At 36.6% G+C, this 25,187-nt stretch overlaps 1 protein-coding gene and 1 long non-coding RNA gene across 2 annotated transcripts; both read right to left on the reverse strand.

Annotated features, from left to right (window-relative positions):
- Nucleotides 1-14: 14 nt before the first annotated feature.
- On the reverse strand, nt 15-451 carry LOC129573005 (uncharacterized). The gene is made up of 3 exons (XR_008688541.1): nt 306-451; nt 210-225; nt 15-104 (listed from the first exon to the last, which is right to left on the reverse strand). It is a non-coding gene; the product is annotated as an uncharacterized LOC129573005 (long non-coding RNA).
- A 21,559-nt stretch (nt 452-22,010) lies between these two features.
- On the reverse strand, nt 22,011-25,141 carry LOC129573002 (chymotrypsinogen A-like). The gene is made up of 7 exons (XM_055453138.1): nt 24,996-25,141; nt 24,900-24,915; nt 24,705-24,794; nt 23,121-23,743; nt 22,977-23,049; nt 22,206-22,357; nt 22,011-22,031 (listed from the first exon to the last, which is right to left on the reverse strand). The coding sequence occupies exons 1-7, from the start codon at nt 25,044-25,046 to the stop codon at nt 22,011-22,013; spliced, it is 1,026 nt and encodes a 341-aa protein (XP_055309113.1). The 5' UTR covers nt 25,047-25,141.
- Between the last annotated feature and the right edge of the window lie 46 nt (nt 25,142-25,187).

Here is a 25,187-nt window from a genome sequence, read left to right on the forward strand (position 1 = left end):
TAAAGCAGACTCACTTGCGGGAGCATGGATTCCAGCTACAAACTTTGCCTGTGACATGTTTTCAATCACTTCGCCCTTAAGAAGAGCTTGCGAGAAAAAGCCATCTGTTCATTAGAAAAAAAGTTGAAATTTCGAATTGAATATTATAAAAGTCTGAAAAAATCTTTTGGAATAATAAAAAGCTAGTTCGAAAACCAAAAATGTCTTACGTTTTCCTTGAAGTTCCTAGAAAAAGAAATTTCGTGTTCACTTTTAGTTCTACAGAAATATCGTATTTTATTGGATGAAAGTGAAAAAAAACTTACCGAAAATTCAACGATAAATAGCACCGAAAACAAACCGTGTAGTAGATTCATTTTAATTTGCCAACCAAACAGTGTTTTAACCTGTTGCACAATGATAGTGGAGAACCGTCTTGTACTTCTTTAGAAGATCCTTTGAATTCGTTTGGTCTTCCACGTGCGGTGCTGCCTCTTTTAAACTATTCATCTACCAATAGCTGACACGTGCCATGCAATCAATAATTGATGAAATGTGGTATTTTTCAGTTATGGAATTCATGCATTGAGGTCTACTAACACTATGCAACAAATTTCGAAAACGAAATTCTCCAAAAAGAGGAGACTCATTTCCAAGGTTTTTTTGGCCCACTTAATCCAAATCTGATACGGAATTCGCAATGAACGTATCTTGAAAACTAGACGTGCCAGGACAAACTAACGCTAGATTTGGATTAAGTGGGCCCAAAAACATTGGAAATAAGTTCTCTTCTCTGTGGTTGCTTCTTGTTGTTGCATAGTGTAATCATATTCAGACACGAAATGAAGCTCAATAACAAAATTCCTTTGATGGACACGTGTATCTGATACAATTTGTGGAAATTGATAGAAAAAATGGAATACGTTCGAAAACATTTTAAATTCAGATGTAACTGGTTCGTAATTTGGATATTTTCGGCTGTTTCCAATTGCTCAAACACTTACTCATTGTTTTTTGTGTACATTTTTGTTCTCCAGCCTGATGATGCTCCTAATAAGAGCGAATCGTCGCACAATAAACGAATAATCATTTTCGAAAACGGCTTTAGCCCAACACACCACTCTTGTGTTTATTCAGATGGAATGAAAAAACAACAGCTATACGTGTGCACCAAAGGAATTTGGTGTACGTGATGTTGGAGTGCACAGTGATGATATGAATTTACTTTAAGAGTACTGCTTTGTTCAATTAGTGATGAAGGGTCATCATATACATATGTATGTATGTGTTGTTGATTATAAAAATGGGATTAGCCAAATGCGCTTAATTACATGAGAATCATATATGCGTTCCTGGTGAGAAATAGGAGGCCAGTTTCTCAAGCAAAAATAAAACGAATTACATACGTAATCCAAACTTTTCCGCTCCGCAGCAATTTAGTTTACCTCCCGCTTAATGTTTCCAAAACTTCAATGGACCCTTTTTTCATAGCATTTTTGACCTTAAAATTTAACTATTTCGATCATTTTCCATACAAAAGTGTCATTTTCGAACAAAATTTCAAAAATTTCAAGAAATGTTGATTTCGAACCAAATTTATGGGCAAGTAGGTGTTCGGTTGTTTGAAGGCTCCCATTATTTTTGCAAAAAAACATCAGTTTGCTTTGACCAAAACCTTAAAAATGGCTTTCTGTGTGATTTTTCATACAAAAGTCTATTTTTCGAGGAAAATTTCAAGAAATGTCGATTTTGGACCAAATTTATGGGCAAGTAGGTGTTCGGTTGTTCACAGACTCCCATTATTTTTGCAAAAAAATGGCAGTTTGCCTTGATCGAAACCCTGAAAAATGGCTTTTTGGGCGATTTTTCATACAAAAGTGTCATTTTTCAAGGTTTTTCAGGTCCTCAGTCGGAGGCGTATTGTACGAAATTGGTAAATCAGAATGGGCTCAAAATCAATCCGAAGCTTTGTCACGACATGCCAAAACTTTTTGCTTTTACAGATCTCAATTATCTTGTCAACTTTTTGAGATAATCGGCGAACAAAAAACGCGGATGCGAACGCGGACGCGAACGCGAACGCGGACGACGCCATACGCACATCGCAATTTTGCACATTTTTCATAATAAACAACATGTTTTTGAAGGCAGATAGGTCTTGATCGATAGGATTTGATCCCATCTACATTGCCTAGTGTACAGATATGTGCTTTTTCAAGTTTGGCGTGACGTTATAGTGGTCCGAAAGAGGAGATGTCATGAAATTTTAGCTAGCAAAACCAATACTTTTCCTAACAAACAAGTTTGCGGAAAAGTAATGAATATTTTGAAATGTTTGAACATTAAACATTGCATGAAGTATCTGTCTCCTATCTCTTCAGGAACACAAAAATGGTTCGCATTTCGCCTATAAATTTGCGGTTTGGGCCAATCCCATTTTTATCACAAGGCTAATGCTAGACCCTCACGCCATCTTTAGATTTTTGTAGAAATCATTAAGGTTTAGACTTAACAGTAGTCTCGACATGAAGCTCAGTACTTTACTGTTACTTAACTTACATTTAAGCTACTTGGACTAACTTGATAGAAAAACGTCAAACCAAATGGTAGTTGTACTCGCTGTTGACGTCTATTGTATTTGCCTTCTGATTTTTAATCTGGAAATCATGTAAGCCATTTGCATAAAAAATACGTTTTCTCGTTATTTCACTATAGAAGTAAAAATCGGTAAGATTTATTATTTCGGTTATTACTTATTACTCGCTAATAAGATGCTGCAATAATTATTACCGGTCTTATTACTGGTAATGGCTCAGCGACATAAGTGCCCCGACTATGACGGACGGACTATTGAACGGACGGACCAAAATTTATTTTTTTCAAGGGTGACATAAGTGCTCGGACGGACGAGATTGTATTATGGTCCGTCCGTTCGTGATTATTAAATTTTTTTTTATACTATAACTTCCGACGGACGGACGGACGGACGCATAACTTTTCTGTGATTGTAATTCACGTTATATTCAATCTGTGATGTTTCGACAGCTAATGAATTGCTATTTCAAGTGAATCCACATTAGTGCTTCATCCGCTGCTTCATTGAGTTTTGAAAAAGTCAGGAAGTCATTGATATACATTGCACAAGTTATTCGAACGGACGGATGATTCAATATTTATGATATACTGAGTAAAAGGTCTAGTTTATCGGGTGGCATTAACTCATTTATTCAAGAATCAAAAAATGTCACGTTTTATATTGAAGTGGGATCAATTCTACTGAAATACTGAAAAGAACCTAAGCTTTTCGTATATTCGTATACATAAAAAAAATTCTCCATTTGTCAAAAGTCCGGTGAAATGGTTGATTTTTACGTTTCTGTCCTTATCGGTTGCTCTTCTGCGTTCCAATTGTTGGTTTGAGATTATTCCTGAAGTCAATTGATGCAAATCACTTGATTTGATGGATTCAAGTAACCTCAGAGATTCCACAAATCTGAATATGGTGGTTTTCTGTGGGAAAGTTCTTTGGATGATCGAGTTGAGTGCTTCCAACGAAGATGTAGTGCGCATATTCAAGTCGATAACAGATATTGTATTTCTTGCATCCTGCGATAATATCAGAAGTGTTTTTCTTAATCTGTAGCAGGGAAAAAAAAATTCAAACCCTTTGTCCGTGAATTAAATTTAAACAATACACATCATCTTTAGGAACTGTCAGACGGACACCCTTGAGGACAGGAAATACCAAACACCAACTGCCATCTAGAATTTAAATTAGCCGCCATTTTCAATAAAATGGGTAGTTCGAAAGTTGAAATAGTTAAGTTCCTTACAGACAGAGATGGAGTAAATGTATATCAATTCGTTGAATTTATTGTACTCGGTACAGTACGGTATATTTACATTGATTTACCTTTGCGTTAAATAACGCGTCCGCTCTCACTAAAATATAAGTTGACGCATGTGCTCCGCGCGTTCAACGCAAAGGTAAACGTTTAAGTATATACCGATACACATTTCCATACACTTGCGGTAAACGATCAACCATCTCTGGTGCTTACAGATAATAATTTTTCTGTAAATCTCAAGCATAAAAGGCTGTTCGAAAATCTTATTCCAAATTCCGGACGGATCAGTTGCTAAAAATTACAATTCATCTCGGACAAATGGAGGTTTGAAAAAATTAAAGATAATATATAGATTCATTCTGTACCTGTTTCATCCAATAGCTTTGAAAGTACATATTTGAAAACACCACTAAAATGTTGGAAATTGGCTCTGGGCCAATACGTTCGAATAGCTGCTCGCATGCCAGATTCATAATCTGTCATGATTTCCTTTGGTTGAAGTTCAAACAGCTCCTTCTCAATGAAGGCAAACAGTGCGGCGTAACATTTGGCTGTTTTTCGAGTCATGAGACAATAGACCACAGGAAAAATCTGAAGATTACAAATAGAAAAGCAAGGTATATTGCAATCAATGAATGATGGATGAATGGGCCCATGTCTGCTCGCGGGCAGACATACGGACGGACGAAAGGATGAACACAAAAATATTTTCATTATGAACACTAAATTTTCGGAGCAAGCCAGAGAGTGCTACTTTACTGCCGAGTACAACTGAGCTGAACTGAATTTGCTGACCGATTTGGTGTTTTACCACACTTACGGCGCAAAATCGTCATCGTTTGCTGACACCAATGTTATCAATACAGATTTACCGGCATTAAAAATGTAGTAGGTAGCGACATTACGTTAACAAAAATTTCCTGTAATGTTATTACAATTGTACAGATATGTGCTTTTTGAAGTTTGGCGTGACGTTATAGTGGTCCGAAAGAGGAGATGTCATGAAATTTTGGCTAGTAAAACCAATAATTTTCCATACAAACAAAGTTTGCGGAAAAGTAATAGCTATTACTTGACCCGTCTGTTACAATATTAACATGTTACCTAACATTAACGGTAAGAAAATTCTGGAAGTGGGTTTTGGTGGATCCTCAGGATTGTTCAAAACCGCTCCTGGTTCTGGAAATGGATCCTCAGGATGGACCAGGGCATTGTCAAACCCAGTCTAATCCATCCTGAAGATCCACCAAAACCCACTTCCAAAATTTTATTACCGTTAATGTTAGGCAACATGTTAATATTGTAACGGACGGGTCAAGTAATAGCTATTACTTTTCCGCAAACTTTGTTTGTATGGAAAATTATTAGTTTTACTAGCCAAAATTTCATGACATCTCCTCTTTCGGACCACTATAACGTCACGCCAAACTTGAAAAAGCACATATCTGTACACTAGGCAATGTAGATGGGATCAAATCCTATCGATCAAGACCTATCTGCCTTCAAAAACATGTTGTTTACTATGAAAAATGTGTAAAATTGCGATGTGCGTATGGCGTCGTCCGCGTTCGCGTCCGCGTCCGCGTCCGCGTTTTTTGTTCACCGATTATCTCAAAAAGTTGACAAGATAATTGAGATCTGTAAAGCCAAAAGTTTTGGCATGTCGAGACAAAGCTTCGGATTGATTTTGAGCCCATTCTGATTTACCAATTTCATACCATAAGCCTCCGACTGAGGACCTGAAAAACCTTGAAAAATGACACTTTTGTACGGGAAGTACCCGAAAAAGGCATTTTTTGGGGTTTCGATCAAGGCAAACTGCCATTTTTTTGCAAGAATAATGGGAGTCTGTGAACAACCGAACACCTACTCGCCCATAAATTTGGTCCGAAATCAACATTTCTTGAAATGACACTTTTGTATGGAAAATGGTCGAAATAGTTATATTTAAAGTTCAAAAATGCTATGAAAAAAGGATCCATTGAAATTTTGTTTAAACATTAAGCGGGAGGTAAACTAAATTACGTATGTAATTCGTTTTTAATATAATATATACACCGCCAAAGACTGGCTGTTTTTATTCAATTCTTATGATTGAAAAAAAATATATAATAAATAGTATTGTAAGTAGAGTTGATTCTGCATAGTTACATTAAATGGAATGAGTAATAAATATACATTTTTCTGCTTATAGCGTAAATCACATTCGGTTAGGAAAAAAATGCGTGCTGTAGGTATTAGCTAATGACTTTAGCCTGAAGACATTATCAGGAAGCTTTTTGAGTGACGATTTAAAGTTGTTGCTTGAAGACGATTATTGAAACAATGGTTTAATCAAGTTTGAGTATGAACACATTTGGTTGATAGGGGCGGTTTTCGTGATAATCAATCGCTGGTCGACAATTTTGAATAAATCTGAAATTCGCGTATTCCTTACATTTGTATTTTGGGTGACGAAGTTTTTTAGGCGCGGACAATGAATAATATTATTGATGAGATCGTAGAACAACATCATTGAAGCGTTGATGCGTCGTCTTTGTAGCGAATGCATGTCAAGTTTTGACAGCCGTTGATCGTAGCTCAAAATCGTGTAGTTGTTCGCTGCATTTTGGTATTCTCTCAACACAAACATTGTAAATTGAATGAGAATACTTTCAATTTTTCCTTTGTGGCATTCATAGAACTGGAGCCAAACCACACTGCAATACTCTAGTGCCGATTGAACCAAAGCATAGTAGAGTGAGTTGAGTGTGCAAATATCTCTGAAGTCGTAGCAAAATCGCTTGATGAAACCCAGAGTTGACGCTGCTTTAGCAGTGATCGCGTTAATGTGTTCGATAAAGTTCAGTTTTGAGTCAATGAGTACACGAGATCCCTCTGTTCGCTGGCTCTACAAAATTCATGGGCACCATAAAAGTATTTACCAATTACGATGTTCACAGTCTGACGATTTGAGATTGACATGATTGCACATTTATCAAGGTTGAGGTGTAGATCGTTTTCAATACACCATATTTTGAGTTTATCTATTGCCGATTGAAGTTTGTTGATGTCATCAGGTGAATTAATAATCGTTGCAATTTTGAGATCATCAGCAAATAGTGAAATGAAAACGTCAGGGCCTAGCTTCGTCGCTATATCATTAATGAACAGCAAAAACAATGTCGGTCCTATGTGGCTTCCTTGTGGAACTCCGGAGTTAACTACAAAATCGTCAGAATGTTGATGTTCGTATAACACAAATTGTCGTCTATCGGTGATGTACGATTCGATCCAGTTGACAAGATTTAGCGGAAGGTTGAATTTCTTAAGTTTCGATATCAAAATGCGATGATTCACCCGATCAAAGGCTTTGCTGAAGTCGGTATAGAGCACATCAACTTGACCATGGTTCTTAATCACGTAGTGAGTGAATTCCATGAGATTCGTTGCCGTTGAGCGATGTTTCATAAATCCGTGTTGCTGCGGAATTATTTGAGTGTCGACCAATTTGATGAGTTTGATGTTTACCAGTTTTTCGAAGAATTTAGCAATGGTAGGCAACTTAGCAATGCAACGGTAATTCTCAATGTTCGATTTTGAGCCCTTCTTGAAGACAGGACTGACACTGTATCGTTTCCAAGCGGTGGGGAACGCTGATAATGCAAGTGATTCGTTGAAAATAATCGATAGTGGTTTGTAGAGTAATGCCGAGCAATTTCGAAGTAGCAAAGGGTGAATACCATCCGGTCCAATTCCTTTAGTTGTATCGATTTTCATGAGCTCATCAAAAACAAAATGCTCGTCAAGATAAAATAAAACGTCCGTTGTAATGTGACGGTCATTCATTTGATTGTCGTTGATATTTTGACGTTCCATTTGATGAATCATGGAAGTTCGTGCTGAAGAATTCGGCAAACAATTTCGACTGCTCATGTGTGTTGTTTCTTTTCCACCATAACGAAGGAGTTGGGGTGTATTTGCATTTTTTCTCTTTGAATTAACAAATTGCCAAAATGATGCTGGATTTGTGCTCAAAGACGATGACATTTTCTTGATGTAGTCATTGTACAGTTGAGTATTCAATGAGTTGAATTCGGCTAAAGCAATACGGTAGTCGATGCTGTCACCTGATCTGATCCATTCCTTATTTCGTTTATTCTTCAATCTGCGTAGTTCTTTGGTTTTCCATGGACAGTTTGCATCAAATCTGTTGACTGATTTAGGTACAAACTGATTAATGGCTTCATGAATCACGTTGTTCAAGAATGGGACTTTTTCATCCAGCGATTTCGATTGAAAATGCATCTCAATGTTGACACTATCAAGGAATCGGTTTATCGAGACATAATCAGCTTTTTTAAAATTGAACGTAGAGTTCGGAGTCGTTGACGTACTGGGCAGATGCCATTCGAATGATATTAAAATGGGCAAACGATAACTGTCAATGTCGATCAGCGGTGAAGGACTTGAGATCTCAAGACTGGTTGAATCGTTGGTGAATACCAAATCAAGCAGGTTATTTCCTGGATTCCGAATATAGTTGACTTGCTGTAACCCGAGGTTTAGAACATCGTCGATGAAATCAACTGCGAATTTTGGTGCAATAAATGCTGGTAGAAGTACATTCGTCTCGGTTTCATCCGGAACCCAATTTGAATTTGGAATGTTGAAATCGCCAGTCAGTATAATTGTGTCCTTTTGGTTTGACATGTCGTACAGAGCGCGTATCGCACGAAAGTGAGCGATGTAAACATTTTCACCCGAGTGTGGTGGAATGTATGCGTTGTAAATGAACACATTGGAGTTGTTCGCTGTTTGAATTTTTACACATACACATTCGATGTTGGCTGTACCAGTCAATACGATGTCATTGCAAATGAGATGAGAGCGAACTGCATTTAGCACTCCGCCACCTCTTTCGTAAATTGAATTTGTTTCACAGCGATCCTTTCTGAACACATTATATGTTTCATCGAAATATTCAGAAGAAGTATGGCCACTGGTAAGCCATGTCTCCGTCAGCGAAATGATGGTATATTCAGTACCTGATGAATTGCAGTAGAATTTTTTCGATTTGGAGCGGAGACCACGAACGTTTTGAATGTACATGCTGGCTGATGACAGAACTGAGTTGATGAATTTTTGTTGAATCACGTTGATTTGTGGCACATTTGAGTTGCGTTTGAAGAAATTGGTGATTTTTGGTTGAGAGCGGCGACTGCGATGATTTGGAGAAGGAGAAGAGCTCAAATTTGGTGGTGCAGAATCATTTCTCGCTCGGCGAGAACACATACTAGTTTTTAATGAGTTACCTGGAATCGTTGCAACAGGATTGTTGATTGTTTCATTGGTTTCATTGGTTTGATGGATAAGATGATCATGGTGGTGGTGGTGGTGGGTAATTAGCTTATGGTTACAGATTCGATTTGCTTTTCCAATCGTTAGCCGTCCGTTGACAGATGTGACAGGTCGATAAAATCGTTTTTTGAGGCCGTGGCTGAATCATCCATTTCCATCGTCTCGGGATTTCCACTGCTTTTGTTGGCCAACTCATTGATTTTGCTTGAAACGAAATTGCCAAGGGGTTTTCTTTCTTTCTTCGGCTTCTGTTCCTCGACAAAATCACCAATCAACACGTGCTGTGGCCAAAATGACGGCAAAATCATTTTTTCATATAGTGCTTCGGTACACGCAACACGGAATGAAATGAAAGTCAATTCGTCGAGATTTTGCCTTGCTTTTACCAGGCAACGCACTAAGATGTGAGCCTGATCAACGTCCGATATCTGAGTGTTGATGAAATTAACGATTTCTTCCTTCATAACCGTCGGTTCAAGACGTGAAACATAAATTGCTTTTGGCAGGCTAACGCGCTCGATATGATTTTTATTATTTGCATGTGATTTGCGTGCGTGTAAGTTCACAGCGTTTCCGAGACCATGATTCAATGATTCGACCGTGCCCGGCATCAATTGACGATTTTTCACGGCCAATTTTGTTGCTGCATCAACCACTCGAGATAAATTCCGACGACGAGCATCAGCATCAATTGATGTTTTTTGTTCATCGTGAGCAGCAGGATGCAAATTCGGAGCATTTTGTACGTTTTGTGAATCATGATGATTTTTTGCCGTCTCTTTCACCGTCGAATCCATTTCATTGACACTTTGTTTCAACAATGCCAATTGCTCGGTGTTTTTCTCAATTTGTGAGGTTAGGGCTTGGAGTGCCTTGTTTGTAGCCTCATCTTTATCTTTCTTGGTGGCGGTTTTGGACGACTGCCGAGATGGTGTGTTGGAGATGGACAATTCACCGGTTTCAAAGTGGCTTGAATCATGCTCTTGACTTGTTTACGAACAGGTGATTTATCCGTCAAGCACTCATCACATATGAACACAATGTTCTGTGAGACGAAGATATTTTTCGCTGATTGCACAATATCATAACAAGGCAAATGGGATTTGCCGTGGCAACTGTAGCACTGAACTAAATAGTTTGAACTCACATATCTTGATGGACAGTCATCAGGATTGCATTTACGAAGAGTAGACATGATTTCAGTCGGTTTGGTTGATTTGGCGATTTGTTGGTTATGTTATTTGTTATGAATTGAATTTAGTCCAATTTTGTAGAAAAAACTCAATTAATCCGTTGCAGTGTTTTCCATAGATACATCTATATCTAAAAATTAGATATAGATTAGATAGATACGTATCTATATCTGTATCTAGATATTTGATTGAAAATAAAAATATCTATATTTAAATCTAGATATTGTGCTATTTTTGGTCATATCTTTCTATCTATCTATGTTTAAAAGGTAGATAAATCAAAATCCTGAAAACGAAAAAAAAAATCAAACAAAAAAAGTAGACGTTCTTCAAATGAAAAAACATTTCACCGGTTTGTTTGATATTGTAGTTTTTCATTTATTTTTATGTGTATTTGTTTATTGTTACAAAACTTGTTTTAAGTGTCCTTAAACTATTTTAACAAATAGTCCATTGCGAAAAAAAAATCATCACAGAATGTGAATATATTCGAAATTTCTTGACATTATTCAAGTTAAATTCAATTGCGAAAAAAAAATCACAAAATGATTCACATTCGGAGTTCTTGAAATTATTCAATTATTAATATCGATTGCGAAAAAAAGTTACGAAATGTGGAAATACTTGGGAAAAATGAACGCAAAAATGAAAACCGACGAAGTTATTTATTGAACCAGGCGTTCTTCTTTACGACATCTTATAAAAATCCAGAAGGACGAACCCGTCGGGGAATTAAATCATTTCGGATTGCAGCTATTAAATTCTGAATAAATAAATAAATAATGTCGGACGACCAAACAACACAAAACAATAAAGTTTCGTTACAAAATAGGACATGAATGAAAAATAAACATGGATTTGTTTTATTTCTCTTGAAATGTACTTATAGAGTTTGTTCTCTCTTATTTTTGTTATTTCTCCCTAATTTTATCTATCACTACAAAAATAGATAGATATCTAGATATTCCAAATCTAGATAGATATTTTAGATATATATCTATATCTACATCTAAACGCAATTGTATATTTCTAGATATCTGTATCTATATCTAGATACCAAAACCGTATCTATGAAAAACACTGATCCGTTGAACCACAGTATAGTCGTTGAAAATTATCGTTTAAATTAGCACTACAATCGAAATTATCACATGAAAGTGAATAAAAACAATAAATAACAAGGAAAGTATTGTAACTTCTACGGAGCGGAAAAAAAAACGTTGTTGACAGTACGGCGTTCTGACATTTATTTTTGGCTGCGTGTTTTCTTTTTCAGATTATTAAAAAAAATTCCCATGCTTGTGGTGCCCCCAAGAACGTGGTGCCCGAGGCAACTGCCTCATTTTCCATATGGCTAACTCGGCACTGGTGTATACATTACTATGTAGACGTTTACAAATTTTATTTATCAGCTGATCGAACGATCGCTTGCATTTGCAAATGTGTAGTCATCAAATAATATGTAAATAACGCACTAATAACTAATTGTTCCGAACGACTCGATTTGGCACTTTGAATTTCGTTCTCATTTGGAGACTGAAATAGATGCGTTCAAATTTGCTCCAATAACGTCAACCGATGTCGAACGTACATTTTCCATGTACAAGAATGTTTTGCGTGACAATCGACGTTCATTCCTTTTCGAAAATTTAGCTAAGCACGTTATCGTTTTCTGTAACAACTTCGAAAAATACTTAACTGTCGAAAATGTCAAGAAATATTCAAAATATAAGGTTTTTTCCACTTATTTTTATCGTAAATATTTTCAGCTTATTTTTAGTTTATCGTAAATATTTCGATGTTTTTTCGTGCATAAATAAATAAATATTTAGACTTTTTTCGTAAATATTTTCGGTTGCCCTGCCAATAATAACCTCGTTGAAATTGTGCAAATATGAAAATTGAAAGAAAAAAACGGCGAACAATAATTAGTTGCCATTAAGAAGCCAAATAGCCGTTGAATTATTTTTCAAAACGAATTAGTAAATCGCAACGCGAAAGAGACTCGAAGACGGTTTTCGGCGCTTCACTTAGACTATTTGCTATTTTACTTTATTTTCTGTCTCAGTCTACTACCGAGAAAAACATTAAGAAAGTGTTCTTCTGTCCGACAACCACCATACAACGACAAACAGACCCAAAAATGCTCTCATTATGTCGTATGCACACGCAGGCGTTGAACCAATACATCTGTGTATTGGTTCGGCAGCGCGCGTGCGACAAGTGAATTCGGATTCAAACGAATTTCCATTTGTATGTGTGCATTCGTCCGCTATTTTCACTTGGATACGCACGCTGTTCAATCCGATCAATACATTGATTTGCTTGAGTCGCTTGCATAAGCGTCCAAGGGGACACATCTGTGTATTGGTTCGGTTGGATAGCGCGCGTGCCACAAGTGAATACACACAGATTTTCAACGCCGATACATGTGATTAAAATGAGAGCATTTTTGGCTAGTCTTCAGTTGTATAGTGGTTGTTGTTGCGATTGAGCACGCATTCGGATTTTTTCTCCAAACGTTTCAGACTTTTCAGTGTCCAAAGGGAAAATCTTCTAAAAACGGTGAAAAAAAGTGTTCCTTTAACATGAGCAACAGTAAGTTCCGGAACAGTTTTCAAAATTTCGATATAAATTAAATAATTTTCGCGATTTGTTGATGATGTTTGATGTGCAAATTCTCTGGATTCGTTCGGCAGCCATTTTGTTTTTTTATCGATTTGAATGTGCATTCCTGAAAAATAATTGCTTGATTTAGTTTGTGCTCGAAATTTTCTCTTTTTCCTTCATTGAAGAGATAGTGGCGCGTTCATTTCAAAATGTTTTTTCATCGAAACTGTGCAAAACGGCACATAATTCCAATTTTTTCCATGTTTCTTTCTCTTTTGACTTCACTTTTTTGAGTAAATGAAAAGGCATAGAATGGCATCTGTCCATTCGGCAAAAAAAATAAATAAAAATCAATGTTTCAAATACTCTTTGTTTCAGTGTAAATAAAAATTTTGTTTCTCGATCGAAAACTGTTGAAATTAGTTCATCATGTTATGGTAAAATGATTTTGTTCTGATCGCAATAACGAAAAACAAAAGAGACAATTTCAGCAGTGTATAAGTGTTATTTGTTTTGTCTCTTTTTGTGACAATCGGTTGCGCTACAATCTTTTCCATTTGCCCAATATCATTCCGTCCGTGCGAATGAAATGTGTCCTAAATTATTAGAATAATGTTTTGTTTCACCAATTAAATAACTGAACATCGGTTTGTGTTCGTACGTTTGGGTATCCCGAATTTAGTAAGAATTTACTGAAAAGCGATATCATTTGCCGATTCCACTCGTGTGAATATTGAAAATAATCTATGGATGCATGGACGGACGCCATAAACTCAGCTTATTTGCGTGTTCAAATAAGTATCGTTGGTGGCTATAGCTTCGATCGCGCACATTTTAATTACTGTACATTCGGCACAATGCGAGCATTGTCTCGCGCTATCTTTCTTTTATGTGGCTTTAGCCCGGGTTCATGGTGTACCATGACGGACAGACATTGATTGACATTCGGCATAAAAAATAAATAACAATCAATGTTTCAAATACTCTTTGTTTCAGTGGATGACTTTTTGAACCTCAGGTTTGACAAACAGTTCCTTCACATTTTGGACCAGTTCGGACTAGTTTTTTGGATCAGTTTTAATGTCAAGGTTCTTCTATTGACCCACTTAATATGTGTACCAATTTTCATCAAAATCGGACCACGTTTTGATTTTTCGATTTTTTGCGATTTTTCGAGGTTTTTGACCAATAACTCCAAAAATGTCCAAAAGCCCCAACAGTTTTTATTTCAAAATAAGTCTTTTCTAGGTGCCATACATCGTTATGTACAGTCATTTTTCCATGACCCGAATTTTGTTGGACTGTGCTATATAAAGAATGTTATTATATTTGACAATATTTGACTCGATGTCAATGACGATGTGGCAGCGCCACCTATAGAGATTCCTTATAAAAATAAGTGGAACTATTGAGTGCGTGCACCATGCATATCGCACGTAAATTTTCAATATGGCAGCGCCCATAGAATTGAAAAGTTAACCGATTTCGTAGTCGCAAATTATCGCTGTACGCCCTAAGGTTCAAAAAGTCACGCTACGGCCCTGTTTCAGTGTAAATAAAATTTTTGTTTCTCGATCGAAAACTGTTGAAATTAGTTAACATGATGTTATGGTAAAATGATTTTCTTCTGATCGCAATAACGAAAAACAAAAGAGACAATTTCAGCAGTGTTTAAGTGTTATTTGTTTTGTCTTTTCATAGGGGTATTTCATCAAATTTATCAAGCTCTTTCCAAGTTTATGCATAGGGTCGAACTTTTGTTCAAGCTCTACCATCTAAATGTACAATAAAATAATTTACGGGCACGACGTAAGATGGCGTTTTTTCTGGTCAAAAAAGTTGCAATATCCCTTTGTGTCTTTTTGTGACAATCTGTTGAGCTACAATAATTTCTATTTGCCCAATATCAGTCCGTCCGTTCGAATGAAATGTGTCCCAAATTATTAGAATAATGTTTTGTTTCATAGCATTTCATTGTGTATTCATAGCATTTTTATTCATTTTTCAGAAAATGCAAGTTCCATTGAGGTGCGAATTAACAGACATCTTTATGATATGCTGTTGGAAGGAGACGTCATTCGTCATGCTGTGAAAAATCGCGATGTGTCTATACTAGGCTCCCCAGTGTACGAAGCCGTCGATATTATTTATGACCAAGAGGGGCGTTATGTACCACACTTTTATGTTTGCAAGACGTGTTCATTGGTAATGGTGGTGCATCAAGAAGGTGGTAATTCGAAATTACGAACCCACCAGTGCGTGAAGCACCACCTTAAAGACGGGGCAGATGAAGACGGCAATTATTTTTTGGAAAAACATTTCCTTAACTATCGAGAGAGAAAAGTGCTGAAGCAAGCATTTTCGCGCGTTCTATCTGTTGGACCAGACGTAATCGCCAAAACTCTACCATTGGATTGGGAAATGGGTTCATGGTAAGCTATTCTATTGAGTTTTTTTTACATTTTACACATTTAAATAAACACATACATATTTGTGTATATAAAATTATAACGAAGATTCATTGTTCTTTATTCTTTCTTTTACAGGAATGAATTCGTCGATGATATCCTATCCATCGGAAGAAACAATGGCAGCGATAAGTCGGCAAAGCAAAAGAAATCTGATAAAACTACTGACAGAAGTGCGTCAAAAACGAACGTTGAGACGTCCGTCCGTCCAAATGTTGACAGCCGAGCTGGTCCGTCCACCAGTATGACCGAGAAAGAGGCAACTGCCACATCTACCGAAAAGCGCAAAAAGGCATCCCGTGGGATTGCTCGTGAGCAAGGTGACGAAGCTTCGTCAAGCAAATCGTCAAAGAAAAGTGTCGACAAAAAACCAACGCTTCAAGTGTCCGCATCGCAAAAGGAGAAAGAACGAAAGCGAAAGGAGAAAACGACACGTGAAATATCGCGTCACGACTTTTGGGCGGCAAAACGCTTTAAAGCTTGACTTGACGACTAAATTCAGAAGTCGTGACGCGATATTTTTCCTCATTGTAAATAAATTTTCACAATAGTGAATGCGACAAACACTTTTGAACTTCGTTCCCAGTAATACAGCGTCCTAGCGTCACTCAAAATGATATCAGTCATTTTGAGTGGTAAATCCACGCACGGAGCGTCACTCCATTTCAACCTCGTCTGGAGGTTTTCCATCTGATATCACTACTTTTGTAAGGCTTTTTTTGGAAAAATACATTTTTACCAGAAGTATGTCTGAGTAACACATTCGCATTCTAATTTCACAAGTTCTGGAGATTGCACTATCTAATTTCCACTACCATTGAAAAAGTCCCAATTTCCTCTGATTGCACATTATAAAATGCAGTAAAATATGATTAAATTTAAAAAAAACCATAAAAAAAGTGTTGAAACGATTGTGGATTCTCATTATTTCATTAAAAAATATTAGTTCCCAACCACCAAAGCTCTGGAAAGTGCATTTTTTATGTATCCCCCGAGCAAAAGTTCAATTTCATACATTCAGATGCCAAAATGCCGATTTATGACCAAAATGACAACGAAATGGATATTCAATTGTTGGTAGACTCCCATTATTTTCACGAAAAAATAGCAGTTTTCTAAGACCAAAATGTCGTCAGAGGTCTATTTCACGTGTTTTCCGAACAAAAACATCATTTTCAGTGAAAATAGAGCAAGTTGAAAAATTCACTTCAATCCGACCAATTTTTCGACCATGAAATGCCCTCAGATCGCATTGTGACCACTTTTTATCGATTGCTCGTCGAGCAGATATGGTCTTTCGTGAGCCTTTTTCAGCCAGTAGATGCGTATTTTTGGCAGCAATTTCATCGTAGAATGCGACTCTTCGTACAAATTCCGTTCATTGATGAATTGCCTATGCCCAGAACTTCAAAATACGAATTTTCCCGGATATATGGCATATGCTATTTTGTTGGTATGGTAGCCGGCTACAAACACTCAGTTTTTGGTAAAAGATTGTCGGGCTGATTTTTGAGAAATCGCGTTTGGTGTGAAACTTAAGGGGGTCGATTTTTCATAAAAATCGACTTTTTTCCTTCATATCACATAAACATTGGCATGTGTGTATGGAACTTTTTGAAGGTCTTCTCAAATAATTACGAGCTGACTTTGCCCGATGGGTATTTGAGTTGATCTAGTGTGCGAAATAAATACTTGAAAAAATCGTATACATGCAGGCTAGCGAAGCCATAGCCAGCTCTCCTGTAATGCAAAAAATGTAAAAAAGTTTTGGTCCTAAAAATGTATATAAATGGACTGGTAAATTGAAAAAGAGCACACGATGACTCAAATATTATAAAAAATATCTGATACTCAGTAGTGTGGTCATAGAAAAGTAATAATTTTAAATAGATATAAGACATTGTACATATCAGGAGCAACCATGAAGTAATCAATAAATAAATAAATAAATAAAAAAATGCAAATGTCAATCTGAGGACAGGTCTCGATGTGGCCCGACACCAGCTACAGCTTGGACATATCGGCACCGGAATCTGTGGAGGTCAAAAAAGTTTCCGGACAGACGAACGAACGAACGAACGGACGGACGGACGCACAAATCAATACTTTCAAAAAAAAAACCATGCTCAAACTGCCAATGCCCACACAGCAAAAAATAAAAGTCTACATCTGGGCGTTTTTTCAGCTAAAGACTCATTCAGCCGATATTTCTGCTAGTACCTTGAGCTACAGGCGAAATTCCGCCTATGATCTAGTCGATATTTCGTCTGAAACTCCGTTTGCTAGGCAAAATATAGGACTGGGCGCCTCTACCAGTCGAAATTCCGCCTAAATGCGGTCATTTATTTTTGACTGTGCATAACTTTTTCGTTTTTGGACCAATCAGGGCACTTAGACCGGCGTTGGGAAGGTGGCGAGGTGGAGCTTCTCTTGGACACCTCAGACCACCCCCTGTGTACCCCCTTCGTAAGATATGGGTATAGATTTGAAAATTTATCGAAATTTTCCAACCGCTATATTTTTGCCTAGACCACACTTTAGGCATGGGGGATATGATGTTTCCGACTATTTGGGCCAAGACCTTTCGAACGGTACCTAACATGCCGGGGCCCAAATAGTGTCCTGAGAAAATAGCATATTTACTGTAATGTAATGTCACCGCGATAGTCTCGATCATTAAACGTCAAACCAACAACGCCACACATTTTGACGGGAACTACATTGATGAGTGTATTCAATGCAGTATCAAACATAGTCGTCATTGTGTTGTGTGATGAAATAATAATAATTATTTGAATTTTAAATAAATAAAAATGTTTCGATTCTGTCAAATAAAATTGTGCAAATATTTTTTATATGATATATTGGAGTTTCTATAATTAAAAAAAACACAAAATGTTAGATTCAAAATGGAAACTGGTTCGTGGCAGAATTGTTTTTTTTTTAATTTTGCGGACCATACTGAGAAAACGCTTGCGTTCGAATAGAAAACTACACTGAAACAGAAGTCGATTTGACATTAGCTGTCAAACCGGCAAGATGAACAAGTGCGTTTGCAAAGTGAGCGCGTTTACTCCGTGTCAGCAGGTTTTGGACGAATTTCATTTTGCAAATGATGTTGTTGTTAGTGTAATGATACCCCCGCGGGTAAAGTCGGGTCAGTTGGGACAGCGGGTCAGTTGGGACACTGCCACTTTTTTGACATCTGTCAGTCGTAACCAAACGAAACTTCTGGAGTGTTATTTACACGCCAAATGAACACTATTTAGTCACTCTCCGACAGTCAAAACGTGTTTGTTGATTACGAGCTGAATAGCGTGTAAAATTTGTGAAAAAATAGTAAAATCCAACACTTTGCAGACCATAACAAAGTGATTATTTTTCCAACAATTTTCGAAGGAAAATATGTTTAACATCTCGTTGAATGTACACTACCGTGCAAAAGTTTGGAACCACTAGGTATTACTTTTTCGCACGCCCATGTCGTGAGTAAAAGTATTGTAATCACTCCAAAACCTAGGTACCCCGAAAAACCATTTTTCTATCCATTTTCGACACCAAAAAGCACGATACAGTGGTTATTTTGCTCTGTTAATGTGGGTGTGTCGTACCCTGTACGCTGTGCGCTGTACGCTGTACGCGAATTTTTTTTAGCGCGATTGCTCAAATACCAGAATAGGAGTATTCATCTGCAAGTACCAAACGTTTTTGATTCGTTGGACTTGGAAACCATTAAATTTTCAGCCACCGCAGATGTACCCTAGGATACCTAGCCTATGAAAAACCTTCAAAAAATCGAACTTTTGTTCGGGCTACCCAGGTGGGTTTTATCATGCTCACTCGATTTATTTCATCAAATTAATAGGGGCCCAGGAACAACCTAGCACCCACTAACCCTCTTTTTTGGTATTAAATCGGTATGTTAGTTCAAAATTCCTTGAAAAATCGAACTTTTGTTCGGGAGGTACCCAAAATGGGCTCCCCAGGTGGATTTTATCACTTTCACTCGATTTATTTCATCAAATTAATAAGGGCCCAGGAACAACCTAGCACCCGCTAACCTACCTTTTTTCCGTATCCAATCGGTATTGAATAGTGATTCTGATAGCGAATGTGATGGCGCCTCTGAAGTCTCATTTATTCTCAACAATGTGAATTTTCCCGAGTTGGAAGAGGATGGATTTTACTACGAAATCGAAGACTTGTGTGAAACTACGAAGAATACAGATCTAGAATCGATCACAAATCAAATTGTTGGAACAGAATTCTTAAATGATTTGTCAATCGATATGTTCATTATAAATTTGGTGAACGCAATTTGGTGATTTGATACAAAAAACGTGACGATTTATGCATAAATTAGGCATATTTTCATACAATTTCGTGATGCAATTCACCATTAATGGCTCATTGGGAGTATTCAGACGACAATAAAAACAATCAGACGTTTCATTTCATTTGAATACCCAACATCAAGATTTTCGGAATCATAATACAATTTTCCATAAAATACATGAACGTACTGTTGTTTTTTTCTGAAAATTCTTATAAATTTCCTAGGCAAAATCTGAATTAAAGCTGAACGCTATGAAAACGGTGCGGAAAAGTTCGTCTTACGGAGGTAAGACTATTTATTTTTCATACAAATTGACCATTTTTGGTGGACTCATTAACATATTTCGGAAACACCTGCACTCTTGATATTTTGTACATAGTTTCTACAACGTTTCAATAGTAAATCACAGAGAGAAATCTTCATACAAATTTGATCATTTTTCACACAGTACAAATTCAAATTGCTATATTTTTGAAATTCATGAATATTTTTCGATGAAACCTCTGTGATTTACTATTGAAACGTTGTAGAAACTATGCACAAAATATCAAAAGTGCAGGTGTTTCCGAAATATGTTAATGAGCCCACCAAAAATGGTCAATTTGTATGAATTTGAATTTAAAACAATTTTTAATGAGTTTTAAACCAAATTTAGTTTCCAAAATGCCACACCATTCCCGAAAAACTGATCACGGAATCATCAATTTTGCCGCACTGGTGCAAGCGATGAAGGACATAAAAATTGGAAAAAAATCAATTCGTTCGTGTTCAGCTGCATACGGAATACCGAATAGAAGCCTTGGTCGGTACGTACAGAAATTTGATGAGCAAGGAAAAAAAATGCCACCAAATCGAAGGCACCATCCAAACGCCGGTGGATGGCTTCAAGCTCATCTGAAGATGAAGACTTTTGCATTATATGTATGCAATATCTGCCGAAGAAACTCACGAAGCAAAATTCTGTCAAATGCCACTCCTGTGAAAGACCAGTGCACTTAAAATGCGCCAAAATGTATGCCGGCGGATTCATCTGCGAAAATTGTGAATCGGAATATGACGAACCAGACGATAATGCCGATGAAAGCGACGAATAATCATCATCAAATTTTATGTAAACGATGGATAAATGAATAAACACGGTTCAAGAAGTCAATATATGGTGTCATTCTTTCATTTCATAGCTTATTTTTCAGATTTTAGGTGGTGTCCCAACTGACCCGACAACTTTTTTTTGGCCAAAAATATTACACTTGTAAAAATCGACATAACTTTTTTTTCAGCAACATAATCGAAGGACTCTCTTCGGCGAAAAGTTAGCTTTGGTGAATACCTTTCCAACGGTACCATATCCTTTGAAAAATCTTTATCCAAATGAAAGTTCTTACTTCCAAGGCTAACCCGTCCCAACTGATCCGACTTTCCCTTATATATACTCGTGACGCAAAAACTGGCATTTTTGATATTTGGCTTGAAATTCACAGTTATTGGAGCGTCACTTGTCGGACTATCGTCCTCCGTGATACAAATTATGACCACATTACTCAGGGAAAAATATAAGGATTATTTTTTTCCACTTCATCATTTAATTTTTTGTCCAATTAGAAGAGAAATGACGATCACATAAGAATAATTTCCTTGAGTCGCGTTTTAATGTGTTAAGAGAATATTCAGTAGGCAATTGGTTGGCATATATTCGAGATAGAGCTCAGTGCAATTACGGTAAATGCTTTTGAGTCCAAGATTGGTACGTGCTCTTTCGAAACGCGGCCTTGTGTTAGTACTCGTCGGATATCTATGGTTTCTTGTGCTGTTGACATGGTATTTTGTTTTCATTAGTCCCTTTCAAATTTCGTAAATCATTAATATATTATTGTTATGTTTATACTTTTTTGTGGTTCTTTTTATTTCCTACAATAATGCCGAAGACACCTAATCGTTATCTATTTTCAGTAGTGAGAAAAATGCAAAAAACGTCTTTCCCGCTCAATGCTGAGTAGCAAAAGTGACACATTGCTCGCAGCTTTATTTGTCTGTTTTTTGTTCGAAGTTTTTTACGTCTCAGTTATGGATAAAGAGCTCATAAGTTGTTCATTCGTTCTATAGGTGTCAATTTTATGATTGCAATGTTGAAATCATAGTTTTAACATTTTGTTACACTTTTTTTGGTTTTTGCCTGTGTGTTGGCCGGTCTACATGGGAAGTTCGTGTAAAAACCTCGTTGTAATATATATCGCAATTATTTCAGATAATCATATAACTGCGCATGGGCGAATAAAGAATAAAATGCATTTTTCTAAAATTTTCAAATTTATTTGGTTCTTTTGTTGAACATCAAATGACAGGGACAAAAAAAGAGACGGTATTCAGCTCTTTCAGGCGCCTGAAATCCCTTTTTCCAAGCCTATATTCCTCTTCTTTGATTACGTCTCACCTTTGGCTTCCGGATCCAATCAAGCAACGGTGCAATCGGTTGAAAAATAACCGGTTTATCAAGAAAACGATATATGGTCATGCCCACGAGTTTGTTATTCTTTTTCGAAATAATTGGACCTCCAAACGTAAAGGGAGTTCCCATGCTTTCATCTAAAGTGTAACACATCAAATGATTTGCATCAAATACAGCGCCCAATTTCGGTTTGCATTGGGCGCCATCCAAATACTTTGTATCATAACGTCTCGTTCTCATTGTTCCATACAATATCACATCACCGTAGACAGTGACCATTTCGGACGGGTCATTCATTTTGTAATCTTTGTCCACCAAATCTATGCTGCCGACGTTATTGTTGAACTCCAACGGTTCTTTAAGTATAATCTTGGCAATGTCAAATGTCAATCCCGACAATGCGTATTTCTCATGAATTTCTATCTGGTCTTCAGTGACTTTAATTTTTGTCGCATTTCTTGATAGTTTATTAACGGTTACGTAGACATATGGGGCGCCGTGCACATTATGCGCACAGGTCAAAATCTCCGTTTCCGACAAAATGATTGCATTAAATTTTAGTTCGGAATCTTCGTCATCATCGGCAAAATCTTCTTTATTAGCAGTAAGAAATTCTGTAATAGAAAAACATCTCAGAATGAATATTTATGTTTATGAATCATGAAAAATCTCCACTTTTGCCTCTCCTCTATTTAAAATAAAAAAAGTGACGTTAAAAACGGTTTGATTTAGTTCGAATTTCGAATGCACACTTACTTCCCGGTACCGTTATATCGGCTATAAATTTAGCTTCGTTAGGTGTAAGCTGAGGTGGTATTGGTTTCACGCTCTGAAATTAATGCAAAAAATGATTTTGTTTGCGTTGTTGAGAATAAACTTTGGGGCATTGTGATTAGATACCTTTGGGTCACGAATAAAATCAAGAAATAGAGTAATTGGAAGGAACGCTCCGCGACCATCTGCTGTTCCACCCATTGCTATCCCCACTATTTTGCCATTTCTTTTTGAAACAACTGGTCCACCGGAATCGCCGTGAGTAAGAATTTCGCCATCATTCGCAGCTTCACCAGTTGTAAAGTACAAAGTCTGACTTAGTTTAGATGCGTTGGCATCAGATATATATTTCGCATCACAACGCCTCAGTATCATTGGTCCGGTGTTGTTCAACACACCATACCCATATACGGTGACCACTTCTGATGGGTTATTTAATTTGTAATTCTTATCCACGAGTTCGATACTACCAACGGTATCGCTGAATTTTAACGGCGTTTTCAGTGTAATTTTGGCAATATCAAATGCGACATCAATTAAATGACTATAATAAGGGTGATATGCAATGTTCTCTTTTTTGACTTTGATTTTAATTTTCTGGTTTGCATCTAATACATCTTTCGTACCAGCTACCACATAAACATATGGAGCGTCATCCACACAATGGGCATTCGTAATAATTTCCGTTTTCGACAGAATAAATGCGGTACAAATATTCGTAATTTTTCCATTGGGATCATTTGGATGGTCTTTGTATTCATGCAAATATTTTGTAATAAAATCGTGTTATTCTCAGTAAAAGCAATAATATTTAAAGAAAAAATGAACACACACACAAAATTGCTGGGGGGAAACCGCGAATTTTTCATCTACGAAATTCGTTTCTATCATTCAGTTTTAATACCATCTGTATGTTAACTCAAATATTTGACTAAATCTATAATCCACTATGAACGATACTTTTGACCACCACAATTTGATGAATCTTCTGACAGTAAACCGACAGAAATGCATATTCGTTTTAATAACAATGCAAAATATTAAGTTATCATTTACAGTGAAACGTTTCTGGAGAAAGTTCGAAAAATGTCACAGTTGTAAATAATATATTGATTGAAAAAAATTATAAAATCTAGCATTATTTTCAATTTTCTGAAACGTAGTCAGCCCCTAGGGGCATTTCTCACGCAAAAAATTGAAACGAATGTGCAAGAATTTAAGATATTTCTTCTTTCCCATTGAAATGGTATAAAAATGTATGAAATTGTCTGGAATTGTCAAATTTAATGTGAACCAAATTACTACAATCCAGTCAATTCTAAAACATTTTGGTGAATTCACTGCAATTTCATAAATTCGGTTCTGTTAGCAAGTACAAATCTTAAGTACGTACCTAAGCTTAAGTATGTACTTAACATACTTAACGTACTTACGTATCAAGCTTAAGTACGTACTTAAGGTTAAGTATGCTAAGTATTACGTACTTAAGCTTCATACTGCGAACGTATTTCACACATTCAGTGTAAATGTGTATCTATTTACCCGAATTGATAGAAATGGAAGAAATTGTTCAATATTTATTGGAATGGTTCTATTTTTTAAGTGAGAAATGCCCCTAGGTCAGCCCCTAGCAAAATTGATAGAATATTTGAATTTTTCGGACAAAAATTCACGCACAAAAAAATTAAAATGATTCTAAAGCAGACTCACTTGCGGGAGCATGGATTCCAGCTACAAACTTTGCCTGTGACATGTTTTCAATCACTTCGCCCTTAAGAAGAGCTTGCGAGAAAAAGCCATCTGTTCATTAGAAAAAAAGTTGAAATTTCGAATTGAATATTATAAAAGTCTGAAAAAATCTTTTGGAATCATAAAAAGCTAGTTCGAAAACCAAAAATGTCTTACGTTTTCCTTGAAGTTCCTAGAAAAAGAAATTTCGTGTTCACTTTTAGTTCTACAGAAATATCGTATTTTATTGGATGAAAGTGAAAAAAAACTTACCGAAAATTCAACGATAAATAGCACCGAAAACAAACCGTGAAGTAGATTCATTTTTATTTGCCAACCAAACAGAGTTTTAACCTGTTGCACAATGATAGTAGAGAACCGTCTTGTACTTCTTTAGAAGATCCTTTGAATTCGTTTGGTCTTCCACGTGCGGTGCTGCCTCTTTTAAAATATTCGTCTACTAAT

Source organism: Sitodiplosis mosellana, unplaced genomic scaffold (assembly GCF_009176505.1).
Source record: "Sitodiplosis mosellana isolate CC-2019 unplaced genomic scaffold, AAFC_SMos_1.0 Smas_scaffold_5854, whole genome shotgun sequence".
Classification (NCBI taxonomy): domain Eukaryota; kingdom Metazoa; phylum Arthropoda; class Insecta; order Diptera; family Cecidomyiidae; genus Sitodiplosis; species Sitodiplosis mosellana.

What these genes read in the sequence shown, in the direction of transcription:
- LOC129573002 (XM_055453138.1), bottom strand. Translation starts at nt 25,046, where the DNA reads ATGAATCTACTTCACGGTTTGTTTTCGGTGCTATTTATCGTTGAATTT. An exon ending in ATTTTATTCGTGACCCAAAG is followed by an intron (nt 23,050 to 23,120) that starts GTATCTAATCAC and finishes CATTAATTTCAG; the next exon opens with AGCGTGAAACCAATACCACC. An exon ending in CGATATAACGGTACCGGGAA is followed by an intron (nt 22,358 to 22,976) that starts GTAAGTGTGCAT and finishes GTTACACTTTAG; the next exon opens with ATGAAAGCATGGGAACTCCC.